The 19,223-nt window shown below is 38.2% G+C and overlaps 1 protein-coding gene across 1 annotated transcript in view; it reads left to right on the plus strand.

The window, feature by feature from the left end:
* ADAMTSL1 (ADAMTS like 1) overlaps positions 1-19,223 on the plus strand; it is a 376,065-nt gene that overhangs the window by 82,390 nt on the left and 274,452 nt on the right. The window contains exon 4 of the mRNA XM_040631464.1: positions 8,466-8,702. Coding sequence (XP_040487398.1) covers positions 8,466-8,702 — 237 coding nt within the window. The remainder of the gene's footprint in view (positions 1-8,465; positions 8,703-19,223) is intronic.

Here is a 19,223-nt window from a genome sequence, read left to right on the forward strand (position 1 = left end):
CATTTTGAATCTCTTGTGTCTGGACCTGAATAACACACTGGAATGGTTTAGAGCCGTTTAGTATACCTGGAACCAGTGTTCACTTAGTAGACACAGAGTAGGGCACACCCAAAGCTTGAATAAACTAGAGAGTTCCATATTATTTTACAGGGTCGCAAATCTGAAAAGATATTCTTTTATTGAGCATAAACCTGATCCAGAGTAAGGCATTAAGATGGCTAATGATTAATTTTTTTGTGGGGACGTAGTTCCCTTAAAGATGTTATTTGCCAAACGTGTTGACAGTTTGGAAGGAGAATAAAGAAAATCTGCAAATCTTTTACACCAGGAAAAGCAAGAACAAAAACAAGGACTTTTAAATATATCTTGTATATACGAAAATGTAGTGTCCCAAGAAAGTCAGTTGGTGTTTTCAAAAGGGAAGAATGAGCCAAGAACAGCCTCTACCTACTGTAGCACCACCCTCCAGAATCGACCCCATTTTCTATTCTTTGCACTCACAATGATGTGTTAGAGATTTAAATATTATGCTCTTGAAATATAATAGAATTGTCTCCATGCAGACTGTCTAGACAGGGCAGGGATGTCTGTTTAATTTCATTTTACGTAGCAGCTAAGAGTCTTCTACAAATAAATGCTTTTGATGGTGATGTTGATGTTACTATAAGCAGGTGGCCAAAATTTGGGGGATAAAGCTTGATACCTTAACATTAGCACTTTATAGTGCATGCATATAACATGGAGTGTTCTATGAAATTTACACATGTCTGGCTATTTATTGAATAATAAATAATTTCAACGCATTTTATGTTTCTTAATATGACCCTGTTCAATTTGTTTTTGTTGAGGAGGAACTACGAATCTGCCTATTCAGAAAGCAGGCAAGAGTCTCTACTCACTTTTCCTAGTGTCTGAAATGTACAAGTGTCCTTGTACATTTGTGTTTTAAAGAAAGAAAAATTAGATGTCCCATCAATGAGAAAGCTATCAAGATTTAGATTTCCTGCAAGATTTGAGAAAATAGAATTGGAGTTTCTACAATGAAAAATAGCACCTCTGTTTCATTTATTTAATGTGTTAGTCACTTATTCTTTTAACAAATACTTGAGTACTAGTATATAAGAGCAAGCCAGTCAAAGATTCCTGTCCTTCTGGAACTTATATGCTTTAGTGGGAGGAGACGGATATTAAAATTAGCATGATAAAGAAGTAAATTATATGGCATACTTGATGGTGGTTAAGTGTGATGGGGAAAAAGGAAAGGTTGAGAGGATAAAGAGGAATCAGTAGTGGGAGTGGGTGTTGCAATTTCATAGAGCGTACTCAGGGTAGGTCTATTTGAGAAGGTGATATTTGAGCAAAAACTTGATGGAGGTAAGGTAATTAGCCACTTGGAATCCAAGCAAAGAAAATTCCAGGCAGAGGGAATAGATAAAGCTTGTATCCTAAGGTTAGAGGATTCCTGTAGTGTTCAAGAGAGAGCTAGGAATCCAGTGTGGTTGGAGCCAAGTGAATAATGGAGACAACAGGAGGTGATGGGGCCAGATCTTTACCTCCATCTGAGATGAAGATTTTGGCTTTTATCTGAGTGAAATGAGGAGCCATTGCAAAGGTGTAGCAGAAAGTTTACACAGTTTGCTTTATGCTTTAATAAGCTCACCATGGCTGCTGCACTGACAAGTCTCTAAGAGAGCAAGGGCAGAAGACAGATGATCAGTTAGGAGACTTTGGCAATAATGCAGGTGACATAATGGTGGCTCAGACTAGGTTGTGGTCAGATTCTGCATACTTTGCCTATAAAACCAATCTTTCCCAACGGATTGGATGTGGGAGTCAAGGATGACTCCAAGGCAGTGGTTCATAAAGTGTGGTCACCAAACTAGCAACGTTAGAATATCAGGGAACTTGTCAGAAATGCATATTCTTGAACCTCACCCCAGATCTACTGAATCAGAAACTCTGGCGGGTGGGGCCTCAGCAGTCTTGTATTTTGCACAAGCCCTCCAGGTGACTCCGATACATCCTCAAGTTTGAGAACCACTGCCTGAAAAGGATGGAGTTGACTGTGACTGGGAAGGATCTGGGAGGGAACAGATCCAGGGAAAGAGAAAGGATCAGGGGTTCAGGTTTGGACATGGTGAGTTTGTGACGTCGTAGACATCCAGATGGGGAGGAAGCCCTTGAATACCAACGTCTGAAGTTCAGGAGAAGAGTCTGAGCTGGAAATAGAAATGGAAACATTTGCTATGTTTCTGATCAAATACCATATTAGATGGGTTGTATCAATGGATATGTGCTGTATAGTGGTTTCACCTTAACATTGGGAGTTTTTTTATATTAACTTTATAATTTTATTTTCTTATATTTTATTTACATTGTGTTAGTTAACACTCAGTGCAATATTGGTTTCTGGAGTAGAATTCAGTGATTCATCACTTACGTGCAATACCCAGGGCTCATCACAATACGTGCCCTCTTTAATACCCATCATCCATTTAGCCCATCCCCCACCAACCTCTCTCCATCAACCCTCATTTTTTCTCTCTCATAAAGAGTCACTGACGGCTTGTTTCTCTCTCTCCTTTTTTTCTTTTCCCCCTGCCCATATGTTCATCTGTTTTCTTTCTTAAATTCCACATATGAGTGAGGTCATATGGTATTTGTCTTTCTCTGACTGACTTATGTCACTTAGCATAATACCCTCCAGCTCCATCCACAGAGATGCAAATGGCAAGATTTCATTCTTTTTAATGGTTGAATAATATTCCATTGTGTGTGTGTGTGTATATGTGTGTGTGTGTGTGTTTATACACATCTCAACTCTACTTTATCCATTCATCAATGGGCATTTGGGCTCTCTCTATTCTTACCTGGCAGGGGAGATACCATAATCACCTTAACTTTGATTAAAAGAAGAAAGCCAAGTAAGAGACAAAAATATATAAACAAGGCAGCCTGCCATCTACTTCAGTGTGCTAAGAGATTTGAGAGCTTTAGGGGTATATTTTCCAGAGCCTCCATCCATTTATTGTGATGAAAACTTGTAATCTTTTCCTATTTTACCATCAGTACATTGGGGATTCCTAATATTTTGAGGAGAAAACTTATAACTAGTAAGATTTTCTAAAGTCATCAAGTAGCTGATAAATTTCTATGTATGTTTTTATCATGAAGAAGCAATGCTAAATTGCCAGCGAATAGAGCCGATGCCTTACTAAGCAACTCTGTTTTCTCGTATGGTGACATTTATGAAGAATGGGTGGTTAGGGCAGGATGAAGGGGAGATAAAAAATTCAGAAGAACAGTTGCAAGATAGGGAAGTAGAGTGGGAAGCATAGATTTCTTCCATTGCTACAGCTCACGTGGCCACCTAAATACACTTTCTGCTGTTTTCTTGATATTATCCGGTATTAATAGTGACTCTGTAAATAAAACCATAGAGTCAGAATATGGCACTCATATAATATGTTAAGTGAAACAGCAAAAATTAGCAGGAAAGGCCAACCCCTGAATGACAGAGATAAAGCAGAGAGCTGTCCCTTTGGCAAGAAAATGTCTTCTTTAAAAAGAAAGAAAATAAGGAAAAAGTCATGCTTCTGCTGACCCTGAATCTATTTTCTGTATATTTTTCCAAAACCATTTGAAAGGCCTTTCAGATGCTCCCACCTTAGCTGCTGAGATATCATCTTTTACATTTCACCCAGTGAGTAAACTCTGGAAAGGCTAACTCTCTTTTATCCCACAATGTAATCTGATCCACCTATCATCATCAGGGGACATCTGGGATCCATCTTATCTTTCCCACTGGCTAGCTGATTAACCAGAAAGTGTTTTGAATTGGATTCATATATGGCAGAACTCCACGGACTTTATGAATTATAATGGGAGCAAATAAAAGGTCAGATTTTATTTCTGTGCTTTTAAAGAAGAAAATTCTGTTGCCATTCGGAAATCAAGTGCTTAAAAATTGGAGAGAAAAACTATTATGCTGTATTAATGGCTAAATACAGTAATTCATGGAATCATCTAACTATTTTAAATAAAATATACTTTTTTGCAGAGTGGGGAAATCCTAAGTCAGTAATCTGACAGAGAGTTGTCAATTCACAGGCATATTATGGTTAGTTGGAAATAGAAGGCCAGGGAAAGTGTTAGATTGCTCTTTCTTGCTGCATTTCTACTTGATGGTTTTTCTAGAGACATAAGAGAGGCTGGAAGTGGGGGAACTTTAATCCAGTGCATCCCTCCCACACATGTTTTTTGCCACGTTCTTAGTGAGGCATGTGTTTAGTTCAAATAGCCACTAGACTTTTCAGTAATCTTAATTATTTTTGTCATTGCTACCTATGAGCCAGGTTCAGTGCATAAATACATAAATAATTCATTTGTTTTAATTATCCCCACTGAAAACTCATGATTCCTGCTACTAAGATTTGATGAGAACCAAAATCACGTTATATATATCCAGTACATTCTACATTCAGTATAACCTAAGGGAAACTGATGACATATGGTATCATAAAGCATCTCTCCAGAAGCTAATATTTCAAAGGTGATGCCCAGGATAAGACATTAAATATTTTTCAAAGCAATTAGGGCATCAGTTTCTAAATCTGATTTCTAGGAGGATACTGGTCTCATGAACCAAATTATAATTAAAAACTAAAAACTTTGTACATGGTGAATCTCTATACAAATGAGAGCTCTTCTGTTGCAATTATTAATATCGTACTGGTGGGACAAGAAGCTCCGATGACTTTGCTTGAGTTTCCACTCCTGCAGCTGGGTGATCCCAGGTGTATCAGGGGTTCAATGAGGGTCTTGAACTCTGCTTGAGATGTTTTGGGTTCCACAAAGAAGCTTTTGCCAAATCCTTCTTCCCTTAATTTTTAAACATGTGTATTTCAAGGGAAATTTGATTCATATGTTTCTGATTCATTTACACTTAAATCATCAAAATGTTATTTTGTAAGAGCTATTTGATGTCCAAGAAGCTTTCTGAACCTGTTTTATAAGTCCTCTTAAGTCCTTTTTCTTAAAACAGGAAGTTGCATTTTGCCAAGTACAAATAAACTAAAACATTAAAAAGGTTCAAGTCCAGTTTCCAACTCTCAACTCCAGGTTTTAAGTACATTCTCAATTTAGCAAAATGTATTTTCCCACTCCTAAAAAATATGGGTGGAAGAAAAGACAGTAATGATAAAAGTGAGTAAAGGTATTCCCAAGCATTATTATTCTTAGAGACATGTCTCCAGTTGTGAAAGTTCATGAAACCTGTAACCGATACCCTTGCAGCGATTAGATACAGGTGAGTTGAGAACAGGACCATCAGTCTGCTCCTCCATTCTCTGTTGACTGTTTTCATCACAGAAAAGAAAACCTCAAAGTGCTAATATTTTAACTTTTTACTTATTTTACCTTTGAATGCCTTTGAGTCTTATTTATTTTAGTAAAGATGGGAAGACTCAACACATGTGGTTGAATAGAAGGGACTCTAAGAGACTCTGCAGTTTTATGTCTGTACTAAGATGATGTAACATCAATTTAAAAACATAACTGACTCTCTTCTCGGAATTGGATAAATGCAGAAAATTATCTCTGGTTCATACTAAGAGGTCTCTTAATTATATATTACCCTCATTACTTTAATGTAGAGGTGATTCAGCCTGACCCTATAATTCTCTTACAGCTGATTCACTTTCCTTTCTAGAAAAAGGAGGTAAAAGTTAATTATGAGAGGGATTTGTGACCATTCTAAACAATTTCCCCAACGATCTGCTTTCTTGAGTCCACTTCAATATTTCTTTTGTACTACTGAGAAATCAAGTGATTCTTGGGATGGCCGATATTACGCAACCGAAAACACTTAATCTAAACATCATTAATAAGGGGCACCTGGGTGGCTCAGTCACTGAGACTCCAACTCTTGAATTCAGCTCAGGTCATGATCTCAGGGTCATGAGATCAAGTCCCCTCTCGGGTTCCTCACTCAGCGGGGAGTCTGCTTGAGATTCTTTCTCCCTCTCCCTCTGCCCCCCACACTCGTGCTGTCTCTCTCTCTAAAATAAAATAAAATAAAATAAAATAAAATAAAATAAAATAAAATAAACATTATTGACTAAACTATCAGTTCTGCTATGGGAGCTCACATGCAGTGGCCACCAGGGAAACTTGTTGATCATAGACAGCAGGTTTTATTAACAGTCTCTGTTGTGTCTCAAGTGGGGGAAGTTTAGGAAAAGGATGTGTAGATTGAGGGGCAATGTTCAGTCACAGGGTTATCTCGGGACAGATGCTAGTGAGTGAGGTCTAAGCAGAGACTGGTAGGATCCATGAACAAGTTGTGGTCTTGTTTTTAACGGGAGCCCATCAAGAGTGACTGCTTAAATCTGCTTTTGCTTTTATTTTGGAACACGTGGTCGGAAAGGAGCTAGCATTAAAACATTTAAGTTCGGACAATCTGTGTTACCATTGTACAACTTACCTGTTGTGTGATTCATAGCATAGTTTTGTAGGGTATGGTTTTTGTTTTATTGCTCATGACGAACAACGCAATATCACAAGAGACAAAGTGTAACATGCTTATTGATTAATTGATAGGCTACAATTCAAAATTTTTTAAAGTTCTATCATTTACAAAATTAATAAGTAATGAATTTTAATTATACTTTCTTCAGACAATATTTGAAATCACTTAAGCCTCACTGGGTACCTATGTGTCTATACCTATATTATATAAATTATTTTTCCTTTAATACTATGTTTTAGTCACTCCAAAAACATATATAATACTATCCGTAAAATACCTTGGAGATTTTATATTGCATTTTAAGCTATTTTATGTTCATCTTAAATAAGTGTATAAGTGTTTATCCACCATCTTGCCTAGAAAGAATTTGTGCTGCTCCAAATATTAAAACCTTATATGCTACTTACTAGTATCACTAAAGTTTGAAAAAAGAGTCAGGAATTCCATTTTATGAAATAGAGTAATGCTGTTCTCGCAATGCTTCTTTAAAGAGATTTTCAGAGAATGAAACCTTGTATGAGAAGAGCCCTCAAAAATGGTGATGGGGTAACCGAGACCTGCTAAAGGCCACATGCAAAGCCCTATTTGAGATTTTTAAAAATTATAGTAAAAGCCTTTCAACAAATGGATATTCTTTTTTTTTTTTTAAAGATTTTATATTTATCTGAGAGAGAGAAAGAGAGAAAAAGCACGAGCGGGGGGAAGGACAGAGGGGAGGGAGAAGCAGACTCCCCACTGAGCAGGGAGCCTGAGATCATGACCTGAGCTGAAGGCAGATGCTTAATGGGAGCCACCCAGGCGCCCCGACAAATGGATATTCTATAATCTTCCATACTAAATCCTAATCTGAATACGTGGAGAATGAAATAAATATATCCAAAAGCCTTTCCGAGGGATAGGTGATTCTTGCCTTTTTAAAGTTGAATATCATTTGCTTTCACTCAAATGTATCGTGTTTTAGATAATAGCCATCCTGAGTTATAGTTTTAATTTTAAAGTGCCCTTTATAAGATATAGGTTTAAAACATTCTTATTTTCCACTGGTCCCTGCCAATGTGATTTAAAATTCAAATTCAGAGGATCTCTCTCCAGCTTTTTCTCTTCAGTGGCTTCATTGAATAATCATAGTAATAGCTACCATGTACCGTTTTCCTTGTGCCAGCATTTGGCTGACATAAGCCCATGAAATTCTTACAGTGACCTTGAGAGCTGAGTAGTAGTATTGCCTCTGTTTAAACAAAAGAAAACCTAGTCTCAGAGAGACCCACTGTATCGTAGCCTTGCTCCCATCCGAGAAGTCCAGACCTTTCCACTCTGCTGTGTTGCCTTAAGCTAAGGAAATTCAGATATAAATGCTCTTTTCTCTTTTTTGTTCCCCATATTTAATTCTAGATACTGTGCAGCCTAAGTTGTAGAAAAACTTACCAACAACTCCACAAAAAATATTTGAGTGAAATTATCCCAAATTTGTGCGGCGAGCTGCTACAGTATTGTCATAGCTTTCATTATCAGAACTGAAAGCAACAGGCGTGTTTTTCGACTAACCCTCTGACTTCAGTAAGTTCTGCTTAAGTTACAAGGAAATCGAAATGGCATTTCATTGTGGGGGATCCATGGACCAGTCAACATCTTTCAGAAAACAGATTTCAGGGTGACGACTTTCCCAATGAATGTCAATCAGATCGATCTCAAGCTGATTACTATTCCATCTAACTTTAGTCCAAAAATATATTTCCAGGTGATTATTTTTCTCAAAGCTTTACATTTTTCAAGGCCAAAGAATCATATGACCTCTCCGATGATATGGGAATGCCCATCTGTAACAACCAGGACATTTGTGTTGTTTTCTAGGACTTTGACCGACCCCGTAGTGGCTCCAGTTTTCTGTTTGGGCTGCCCTTTTCACCTGTGTGTCCCTCCCACCTCTCTTCTCCAGGACTGCCCACCAGAGGCAGGCGATTTCCGGGCTCAGCAATGCTCTGCTCACAACGATGTCAAGCACCATGGCCAGTTTTATGAATGGCTTCCTGTGGCTAATGACCCCGACAACCCATGTTCACTCAAATGCCAAGCCAAAGGAACCACCCTGGTTGTTGAACTAGCACCTAAAGTCTTAGATGGGACCCGTTGCTACACAGAATCTTTGGATATGTGCATCAGTGGATTGTGCCAAGTAAGTGCTGGCTTCTTTCCATTCTATTTATCCAGAGGGTTTTAGTGTCTCTGTGTAAATAGCTTTTGTATACTCCTGCTATCTCAGTCATTCAGTGTTACTTTTCCTAGAATTTATGGAGGATGACAGATTTGAAAATTGAAGTTTAATTTCAATTGAAACCACAAATGTTGTAGCTTGTGTGAAGGAAAAGAGGGCTGGAATTGTTTCATTCTTTCTTCGAGTCTCAGCTGAGTGTGAACGGCTAAAAGTTCTTGAGTATGTGTGTCCCTTTTGTATTAGACTCCGAAATTACCTCTACCTCGGTTGTCCCTGAAATGTATTTGTATGTACGTGTGTGTCTGTGTGTATTTGGAGGCATCAATTCTCATTTACTTAGCGCTTCAGAGTTACTTGGGTGAGATTAACTCTAAAGTTTCCAGGTAAACTCTGGGCAAATTTATGTCTTCATTATTATAACTGTAATATTGTTGAAAGTTCAGGCAAACTACTGAAGGCATGGCAGTGTGAGCTCAGTCAGATTCATCCAAGAAAGTCTTTAAAATAGGGGTAATAAAGAGGTTTGATTTCTGGTGTCAATTTATCAATTGGGCGGGGAGTTAGTAAGAGAGGAAATTAGTAGTTAGTATGTTTGGGATGTATGTGCCATCTTTATATGAAAATCAACTCTGGATTAGGATGGCCAGCCTAGTTTTGGGAGCACGCAGTGGCTGTGTGCTATACTTGACCATATACTTTTATATTTCACTAAGTAGCTATTTTGAGAAGCTTTGCTTCTCCCAAGACAAGATCGGTTGAAATTTTTCTCTCTTCAGAATCTCTAATATCTCAGCTAGCAATATAAGAATAAGCATAAAATATGTTTCAGTAATTTGTCATTTCCAATTCACATGTTTGTTTAAAACCTAAACCTATATTAATATATAAAAGGAGTAACTGTAATGTGAATTGCTACAAGAAATGTGAGGTGTCCCGCGTGATTTTCTGTGTATGAGAGGGGAGACAGATATGCTATACCTTCGTAAAATCTAAACTCACGAGACAGGGAAATTGCGGCACGTCCAAGCACTTCTCAGGTATGGAGGTTGGAGATGATATATACGTGTCTGCAGATTACTTTATATACAAGAGCTATGTGAATTTCGGCTACAAACTTGAATATAGAATCTTACTATTTTAGAGATCGGAAAAGCCTAAGAGATTATCTACGCCATATCCTAGAAAGCCATATATTTGAATATTGCTTGTGATATTTGGGGCTTGCTTCCTTCTCTGGGATTTTCACTGGTGTTGAAATGGAATTATGAAATCTATAAAAGCTTTGGGAATAATAGAGAATTGTAAAGTGAATGCATACAGAAAAAAAAAAAGGCTATATTCTAGGGAATGGCAAATAAAATAATAATCCTTTATGTGTGTTTCCTATTGGAGTAAAGCCAATTTTCATTTTGTAAATGAAAAAAAAAAACAGAATAATTACATGATTTTCTGAAAGTTATATGATTGATCAAAATTCCCAGTCTCCTGATCTCTAGTCCACAGCTGTTTGTACTGTATTACACTGATGAATGGACCAAAATAAACAAGACGGGTCAGCAAATTAGGTTTCGTTTATTTCTGTGGCATGGGAGTTCAACGTGGCCTCTTTCTTGCCTAGCCTAATCCTGCCAGCTGGCCTCATATATGTTGGCAGCTGAAAGGGAATCCTATCTCAGCAGTGAAAGTATGAATTTTATATATAGTCGATACGGAGTAATAGTGCTGCACGTTCGGTTGCAAGTAAAGCATGCCTCCTTCTCTTCAATTCCCATGAGTTTGACTTTTTAGATTTGGGGGAGGGTAGCAAATGTAAATTATAGAGTATCTGAAAAGAGTATCTGAAAGGGGCAATAACATGGTAAAGGAGATGAAATAACTCTGATTGCATTTAGGCACTGGCATGCAGTTTGCCTGCACCCAGGTCTATAGCAAGAAGACAGAGAGGTGGTTTGGGAGAAAATCATGGATGCTTGAACAGCAGACGGACAGGACTCTGGTAAGCAGTGGGTGGCCAAGAGAGTGTTTTGGTGGAGAAAAGACATAATCATAGCTCTGCCTTAGAGAGATTAATATAGCTGCAGTTGTCGGACTTGGAAGTGCAAGGCCCTAAAGCCAAGGAATCCAGCTGAAAGGGGGCTCTTAGAGCAGCCTACGTGAGGCGAAGCATGAGGCTGGGTCAGGGCAGTGACAGCAAGGAAACCGTAAGAAAACTAAGCCTGAAACCAGGAAGGAGTTTTGTTTTTGATTAAAACTAGGGCAGAGGGTAGAAAGCAATAAATCAAATTAATCATGCTCGGGGATCAAAAACTACAGCTTAATATGAATTTGTAATGGATATAAATTTGGATCCTTGCTACCATTACCATACTAGCCTGTATTTTCATGATTAAAGCCGACTTCAGTTTTATAAAAAAGAGGGAAGGGACAGACGATAGCAAGAGGATAGAGGAATAAAGGTGGGATATTTAAATGCAGTGTAGTATGCATTTTTAGAAGGTCAAGAGTAAAGTGACTCACTGTAAGAAAAGCACTCACTACTACCTCCAAGAGTTTAAACACATAAATTCTATTCTACTTAGAAAAAATTCCTTTATTTAGCATGTATCTATATATTCATATTTTCAGTCTTTGGCAAGAAACAGTAAGAAAAAGCCACGTTTTTGTAATTTCTAAAACTGTCAAAAGGCTCGATGCTGACTTAAATGTGTAGTTTTTCACTTGAACAGCTTCTCCTAGTTTCCTGGGAAAAAAAAAATCATCTTCTCTGCTCTATTTTCCTTCATTTCTACCACATTTGTTGGGGATTCTTAGCTCTTTCTCTGGCTTTCTTTCTGCCTTATTATAACCTTTTTGGTAAGCTGTGTCAAATATTTTTGATGCTTGACAGATATAAATTATAAGTATAAAGAAGCAAATATCTAGCTTTGACATAGCCTTGCTTTGATAGAAAATGACAGCATAACTACAGAGACTTGTCATTTATAAGTACTAATTATTTCAGTTATACCTGTTTAATGTTCAAGTAAGAACCACTTCCTCAAACTGGGCCTCTAACTATTAAACTATTAAATACAACGATTAAACTATTAAATACAACTATTAAACTATTAAATACAACTGCGGAGTCTTAACCCTTTTGAGCCAGGAGATACCTTAGCAATCCGTAGAGAAGGAAACTGAGACCGGAAACTGTCCCAAGGTCATGATTGAGTGGGTTGTCTGTATTTGTTTGGGTTGCTTCAGGAAAATTCTAGAATCATCATCATTTATAATAATGTCTTATTCTTAGTAATAGCAGAGCATCATATTAGGCAGTATACTCACTCCAGTGGTGGTAGTAATATTAATCATAAAGTAGCTTCCATTCTTGAGTGACTACCCTACCTAGGCATTTTGTGTCTATTTTTTCTAATACAATGGACACTTGAACACCATGGGTGCAAACTTTGTGGGTCCATTTATACATGGATTTTTTTTCAATAAATACATTAGAAAAAAATTTGGAGATTTGCAACAATTTGAAAAAACTCACAGATGAACCAGGTAGCCTAGAAATATCCAAAAAATGAAGAAGTTAGTTACATCATGAACTCATGAAATATGTGTAGATGCAGCTACTTCATCAGTTACTAACTGGAGACATGCACAAATCTGTTACAGAAAGCTAAAACTTATCAAAACTCCCACACAAAGACAGATTGCACAGTCTGTCTGCATTTTTGTTGTTGAGTGTTAGTTCCACCACCTACAGTGTTTTGTATCAGTACGGCAATATTGATGGAGACGTTTTATGTTGTAAACAGGTGACGTAAACTTACTGTGTGGATAAATGCAGTACAGTACTGAAAGTGTGTTTTCCTTATGATTTCCTTAAGCTTTTCTTTTCTCTAGCTTCCTTTATTTTAAGAATACGGTCCATAATACATATAACACATGAAATATTGATTAGTCAACTGTTGATGTTATCGGTAAGGCTTCTAGTCAACAGTAGGCTATAAGTAGTTAAGATTTTGGAGAGTCAAAAGTCATACGTGCATTTTCAACTGCACAGGGAGCTGGGCACCTCTAAACCTTGAACTGTTCCAGGGTCAGCTGTATTTACAACTCTCCGCATTAGGGAGCATTATCTTCATTTCACAGCTGAAGACCCGAGGCTCGGTTACAGCACCAGCCCAGCGATACCAAGCTCTAGCTGACTCCAAAGATCTTACTGCTCTGGGGAGGCTGAGTGGATAGAGACGGAAACCATCCGAAGTTCAGGAATGGCTCCCAAACTAGGCTGCATACCAGAATCACTTGGAGAGCCCTTAAAAGATACAACTCTTAGTCCCCATCCCCCAGAAACTCAGATTTATTAGTTCTCTATAGATTGCCCTCCTTACGATCCTGTTGTTTGACCAGATTTATGAAGCACTTATGGGTTGAAAAGCAGACAGGATTTAAAGTTAAAGGACAGGGCTTAGAATCTGGCTCTTCTTTCATAATCTTGATCAGGCTTCCTGAATTCTGTTTTTCAATCTGTGGGAAATAAGATTGTCTCGCAGACCATCGAACACCAAGTGAGATAATTCGTCTGAAAATGCATAAGTGTAAAGTGCTATGGAAATGCAGAGAACCTGAAACATTTTAACTTGCAAAATACGTAAAAGTTGTGGTTCCCTGCGTGAGACGTCATCACCCTGTAACAATTCAAAAAAGTTTCTAGAAGGAGGTAAAGTAAGCAACTTCTGATTCATCGTGTACTTCACCACCATCATTTCATAACCGAAATGTTAATAACAAGGACATAATAACCTGATTTCAGAATCAAGGACAATAATTCAAATATACTTTGCCTTGGGGGAAAGTTACTACCCTGTACTTGGGGGGGTGGGGTTGCCTCCAGAGCACAAAAATTGTTACAGGGCTTCACAACTAGCGTTTGGAAAACACTGTCTTTGAGATCTAGTCCAGCCCAGAGAATATTGCTACTAGGTATGATTTTCCCAGGATCTTACAGCTCGTTAATGGCAGGCTAGAGGTCAGAGAACGTCAATGTTTATCAACATTTTTGACTGTGCTCCCTGTGTAATTTCATCAGCATATCCCATGGGCCCAGATTTTGTTCAGCTTTAACGCTATCATTTATACATGAAAACAACAGGTTTGGTGAAGATATCTTTTCAAACCACTCTACTCCCTTTCCCTCCCACCCTAGAATTTGATCATTGTTCCTGGCAGATCACTGTGTTGGTGTCTCGCCCCGACCTTGCCTCTCAAACTGAGAAATACTGGGATTTTTATTTGCTTGTTGTCATTCAAGATCAGAAGAAGTTGGAGATAAGGCCGAGCTGGGGCGGGGGGGGGGGGGGGGGGAGAAGCATTCATCATCCTATGAATAGTTCAGAGCACAGGGTCTGGAGTCAGGCTGCCGGTTCGAATTTAGGTTCCATCACTCCTTGGTACGGGACTTGGAGCAAGTTCCTAGCCTCAGCTTCCCCATCTGCAAATGAGGCTAAGATTTGTAACTACCTGATAGGATTGCTGTGAGGATTAAGTAATCAAATGTTGAAAGTGCTTACTATAAGCTTGATAAATACTAGCCTGTAGTAGCAGTAGTGGTAGTAGTACCCAAATCACTTCTTGCCATTGACTTTTTCTCTTTTCGAGTGCATGGTTTAATGCAGTTATACGTACAGAAGGGGATACTGACTTCCCAATGAATGAACAGACCTTCTGTTAATTTCCTATTGCAAACCTTCTCTTACTAATAGCTCCACATTGTACCATTATCAACTCCTGATCCAGGGTAGTGAATTGCATCCTGTCCAGAGTTAATGAGCCATCACAAATAGGATCGGCTCTATTAGTACTGCTGTTATTCATTTATTTTCATTATCCAAATTACCCCATTTATATTTGCTATAAAGCACAAAGCTAGTTTCTGTTTTAAATATATAAAAGAGAGTAGCATAAATTTACAGATAGAACATGTGCTGCTGTTAAAAATAACTTTGAGGTTATTTTGAAGTCAAATTCAGAAATGTGTGCTTTATAGCTATAATTAATGAAATTCATTAGTTAATATCTAATATATGTATATCAAAAAGACAAAGTGTCACTCTAAACCAGCTCTTTCGTAATGAATCTACACATTTATAATATTGCTTCTGGCTATTTTAGAAAATAAACCATTTCAAAAAGGAAGACCTTCTTTTAAGTAATGCCTTATAGAATATAGTTTTAACATGAATAATACAATTAAAAAACAAGCTGTAAATTGGATCATGGAGTTTTGACATTTATATTATGGCAACATTACAATGAACCGTGCTTCTAACAAAGAAGTTCTTTCCATTTTTAATAACTCCTGTGGCGAGTAGTTAGAAATGAATTAAGTGGAATGATTATTTCTCCATTTCTGTCTGTGACCTAAGTCACTGGTGTCAAATGTCTACCAGTTATTCTAAAGCTGGTGATGTCAGGAGCAAGGAGTTAGCCGTTCTCCTTCTGTGTTTCGTAATCCACTTCTATGTGGAAGCATGGTGTTGCTTTAAAGACGTAATGTGTAGGGGCGCCTGGGTGGCACAGCGGTTAAGCGTCTGCCTTCGGCTCAGGGCGTGATCCTGGTGTTATGGGATCGAGTCCCACGTCAGGCTCCTCCGCTATGAGCCTGCTTCTTCCTCTCCCACTCCCCCTGCTTGTGTTCCCTCTCTCGCTGGCTGTCTCTGTCTCTGTCAAATGAATAAATAAAATCTTTAAAAAAAAAAAAAAGATGTAATGTGTATTCTTTCTTTCTCCCCCCTTTGCAGGATACGGTAAAGATAAAACGAGCTCATTTACTAGCTTACTAGTTAAATCTTAGCAAGTTCCTTAGTTTCTGAACATCGTGTATTTCTTCTCTCAAGAAACTGCTACGGGTGGGGTACTGAAGATACAAAGTTAAGTGAGATCTCTTCGCTCAGGAGTCATACCTTTGTAGGGTTACTGTGAAAAATTCAGTTATTTAAAAAAATTACTCATTTAACAAATACCTACTTAGGAATTACCAGTGTGTATGCTTGATACTGGAGATAGATGAATGGAGAGGAAAAAACAGTCTCTGAATTTACACTCCGAGGAGAGAGATGACAAATATATAGAAAATTATACTACCATCACTATACTGCATGCCCCTCACTGAATACAAAAAAGTACACTCGAGTCACTAGACTATATTCTCCTCACTGTAAACAGGGTGCTCCTTGTAAAATACGGATCTGGCTTCATTTCTTCTCTGCTCAAATCATTTCAATTGTACTCTTTTGCATCAGAGTGAAGCCCAAATTTCTTTTTTTTTTAATGTTTTTTTATTATATTATGTTAGTCACTATACAGTACATCCCTGGTTTCTGATTTAAGTTCAATGATTCATTAGTTGCGTATAACACCCAGTGCACCATGCAATACGTGCCCTCCTTACTACCCATCACCAGTCTATCCCATTCCCCTACCCCTCTCCCCTCTGAAGCCCTCAGTTTGTTTCTCAGAGTCCATAGTCTCTCATTGAAGCCCAAATTTCTTATACAGTGGGTTTCTTTACTGGGTGACTTAAAACAACAGAAACGTATTCTACCACAGTTCTGGAAGCTAGAAATCCAAACTAATTGTGTCTCCAGAGCCATTCTTCCTCTGAGACTCCGGGTAGAACTTTATTGCCTTTCCTAGCTTCTAATAGTGGCCATCAGTCTCTACTTTCGTCTTCATGGGGCCATCTTCCCTCTCTGCCTAACTCTTTGTCTTTACATGGCCTTCTCCTGGTGTCTCTGGTTTCTCTTCTTCTGAGAACACCAGTGATATGGGATCAGGGCCCATTCTAATTGAGTATGACCTCATCTTAACTTGGTTATTTCTACAAAGAGGCTCTTTCTACATAAGATCACATTCACAGGTAATGAGAGGAGGGAGCAATGAAGGAATTTCAACATATCTTTTTGGGAGACACAATTCAACCCACAATAGAATGCATCCCTGTTTATTTACAGGTAGTGCAAACATATACATATATATATATACACACACATACCTACGTGTACATACATATATTTTTAATAGTATGTAAGAGCAACAATGGGGGAAATTTAGTCTGTGTAAATAGGCAGAATATTTAACCAAGACATGGAACCAAGAATGCTCAGAGGAAGAGAACTGAAAATGCTCTAACCAGTGCCTAGAACTGAAGAAGGAGAGTGAAGGGATAAAGGGTTTATGTTATGAGGAGATGTGTAAAGTTTAGTAAGAATATTGGGAACTTGTAATATTGAGGGCAAAAGAGTGCCTTTGGAATAATTCAAACAGTTGGAAGATAAGGTGAGATGTGTATTTCAGAAAGAGTACTCTATTTTCAGTGAGAGTAATAGATTGGAAGAGGGCAAAATTTGGTAGTGGGATGAGAAGGAGAGATTTGAATACAAATTAGAGGTAGAATTCATGGACTTGGTGATTGGTTAAATGCATCAGGAGAGAAAAATTGAGAGCTGAAGATGATGCCTGGTTTTCTAGTGCAAGCAATGTGTGGTACTATCATTCATTGAAATGAAATACAGGAAAAGAGCCAGGCATTGGTTTGGGGCAGGGACAAGCAATGAGAAGATGATGCCATCTGATATTCACTCATTGAGCCCTTTCTCCCTCCCTCTTAACTCTGCCTTCTTAATTGAAAGGTGTGTTTCCATTAAGCTTGTATAGTCACAGGCCTATTTATGCATGATTAAAAATTTGCCAGGTTAACCTTGTCTATGACCACGTACCAGTTGGATGACAAGTCAACCTAAACGTCTCTTTCAGGAAAAACTAAAGCCAAACTAGTGTGTAGCATTTTGAAGTTCCTTGAGGTATCTTCTCTCTTTGAAGAGCCAAGAGAGATAAAAAGTGACATTCCATAGGCCCTCATTCATCTCATGATATTTCCTTCCTGCCATCCCAATTGGGTCCTTTTTTTAAATTTATGTATTATGCCTACTCACAAAAAACATTTTCGTTAAATGGGAATATTTTTTCCATCTTGATATTCAGTTTGTGAGGTGGGAAACCTTTCTTCCTATAGCTTTCATAGGAAAACTTTTTTGAAAGTTACATTCATTTAATTTTTCCATTGAAATGAAGCGTGGGTTGGGAAAGATGGGATTGATTTTGTTTTCCCAAAGAGATTCGGTGAAGTAGTTGAAGAGGGAGTGAATCTAACATAGAAACAAATTTCAGATTTTATCCTTTTTGGTGCTAGATAGTCTGCCGAGTACACTGTGCATGTCACCATGTACTTCTTGTGCCAATTCTTTGGGATATCTTTATCATTTCCATTTGATAACTGAGGGGATTGAGGCTCATAGAAGTTCATACAACTAGAAAAAGGCGAAGCTACAATTCAAATCCCATTATCTCTATTATATGTCATCTGTCTCTGGGAAAAGATATTTTTTTAACAATGAAGCATAGTATCAGTAAGCACACCTCCTTGTTAATAGGAATCTGACTGTATGTAGCTCAAGTGGGGAACTCCATGACCTGGAATTCTGTGTTCCTATAAGTGAAAGCTCTATCAGCATCTGGCAACTTTCTTGATTCATCCCATGATGCCTTGTTTCACAGATGATTCTTTGGGCCACCTCTTTGCAAAAAAACTGAATGTGCTCAATTTTACCTAATTATCTTTAAGAGTGTTTCAGTATTGTTAGTGACTACAACGTTTGAGATTCCCCAAGACTATGCTCACTTTTCATACCAGCTTCAAGTTTGGGATTTCCAAGACTACTCTCAGGTTTGATAATTAATTTACTAGAAGGACCCACAGAACTCACTGAAATCTGTTGTGCTCACAGTTACAGTTTGTTACAGCAAAAAGATACTGATCAATATCAGCCAAGGGAAGAAAGGCGTAGAACAGGGTTCAGAAGAGTTCACGTATAGCCCTGCCAGTTGTCCTCATGCCAGTAGAGCTGTGTAGACTCTGCTTGCTTCTCCTAGCAACAGTATGTGACAGTATGCACGGTGTATTGTCAAGCAGGGACACACCCAAGTCTTGGTGTCCAGAGTTCTTATAGAGGTTTGATCACATAGACATTGTTGACCATCTGCATGGCTGACCTTAGTCTCCAGCCTCTCTAGAGGTTGAGTTGATATCCTGTGGCCCAAACCTCTCACCATAAATCCCTTTGTTAGCATAGACTCTCTACGATGACCCACAGCCCTCAGACAAACAAAACGATCCTTATTGGTAAGGAAATGACAAGGGTTTAGAGATTACCTCCCAGGAGCTAAAGGTAAAAGCCACACTTCTCTTTGGGCAAAGTTTATCCTTTACTGTGCAGTGATTTTTTTGGAGCTATTAATTTGTTCAAAAAATATTTAATACTCTCTATTAGTCACTAGGCTATCCCTTTGGGTATATAGCTATGACCAAGACTCAAGCCCACCTCTCTAGAAGCCAGAGCCTCAGCTTTCTGCAGCAATCATAGCTAAAGAAAA

This window comes from Ursus maritimus, unplaced genomic scaffold (assembly GCF_017311325.1).
Source record: "Ursus maritimus isolate PB19 unplaced genomic scaffold, ASM1731132v1 scaffold_17, whole genome shotgun sequence".
Lineage (NCBI taxonomy): Eukaryota > Metazoa > Chordata > Mammalia > Carnivora > Ursidae > Ursus > Ursus maritimus.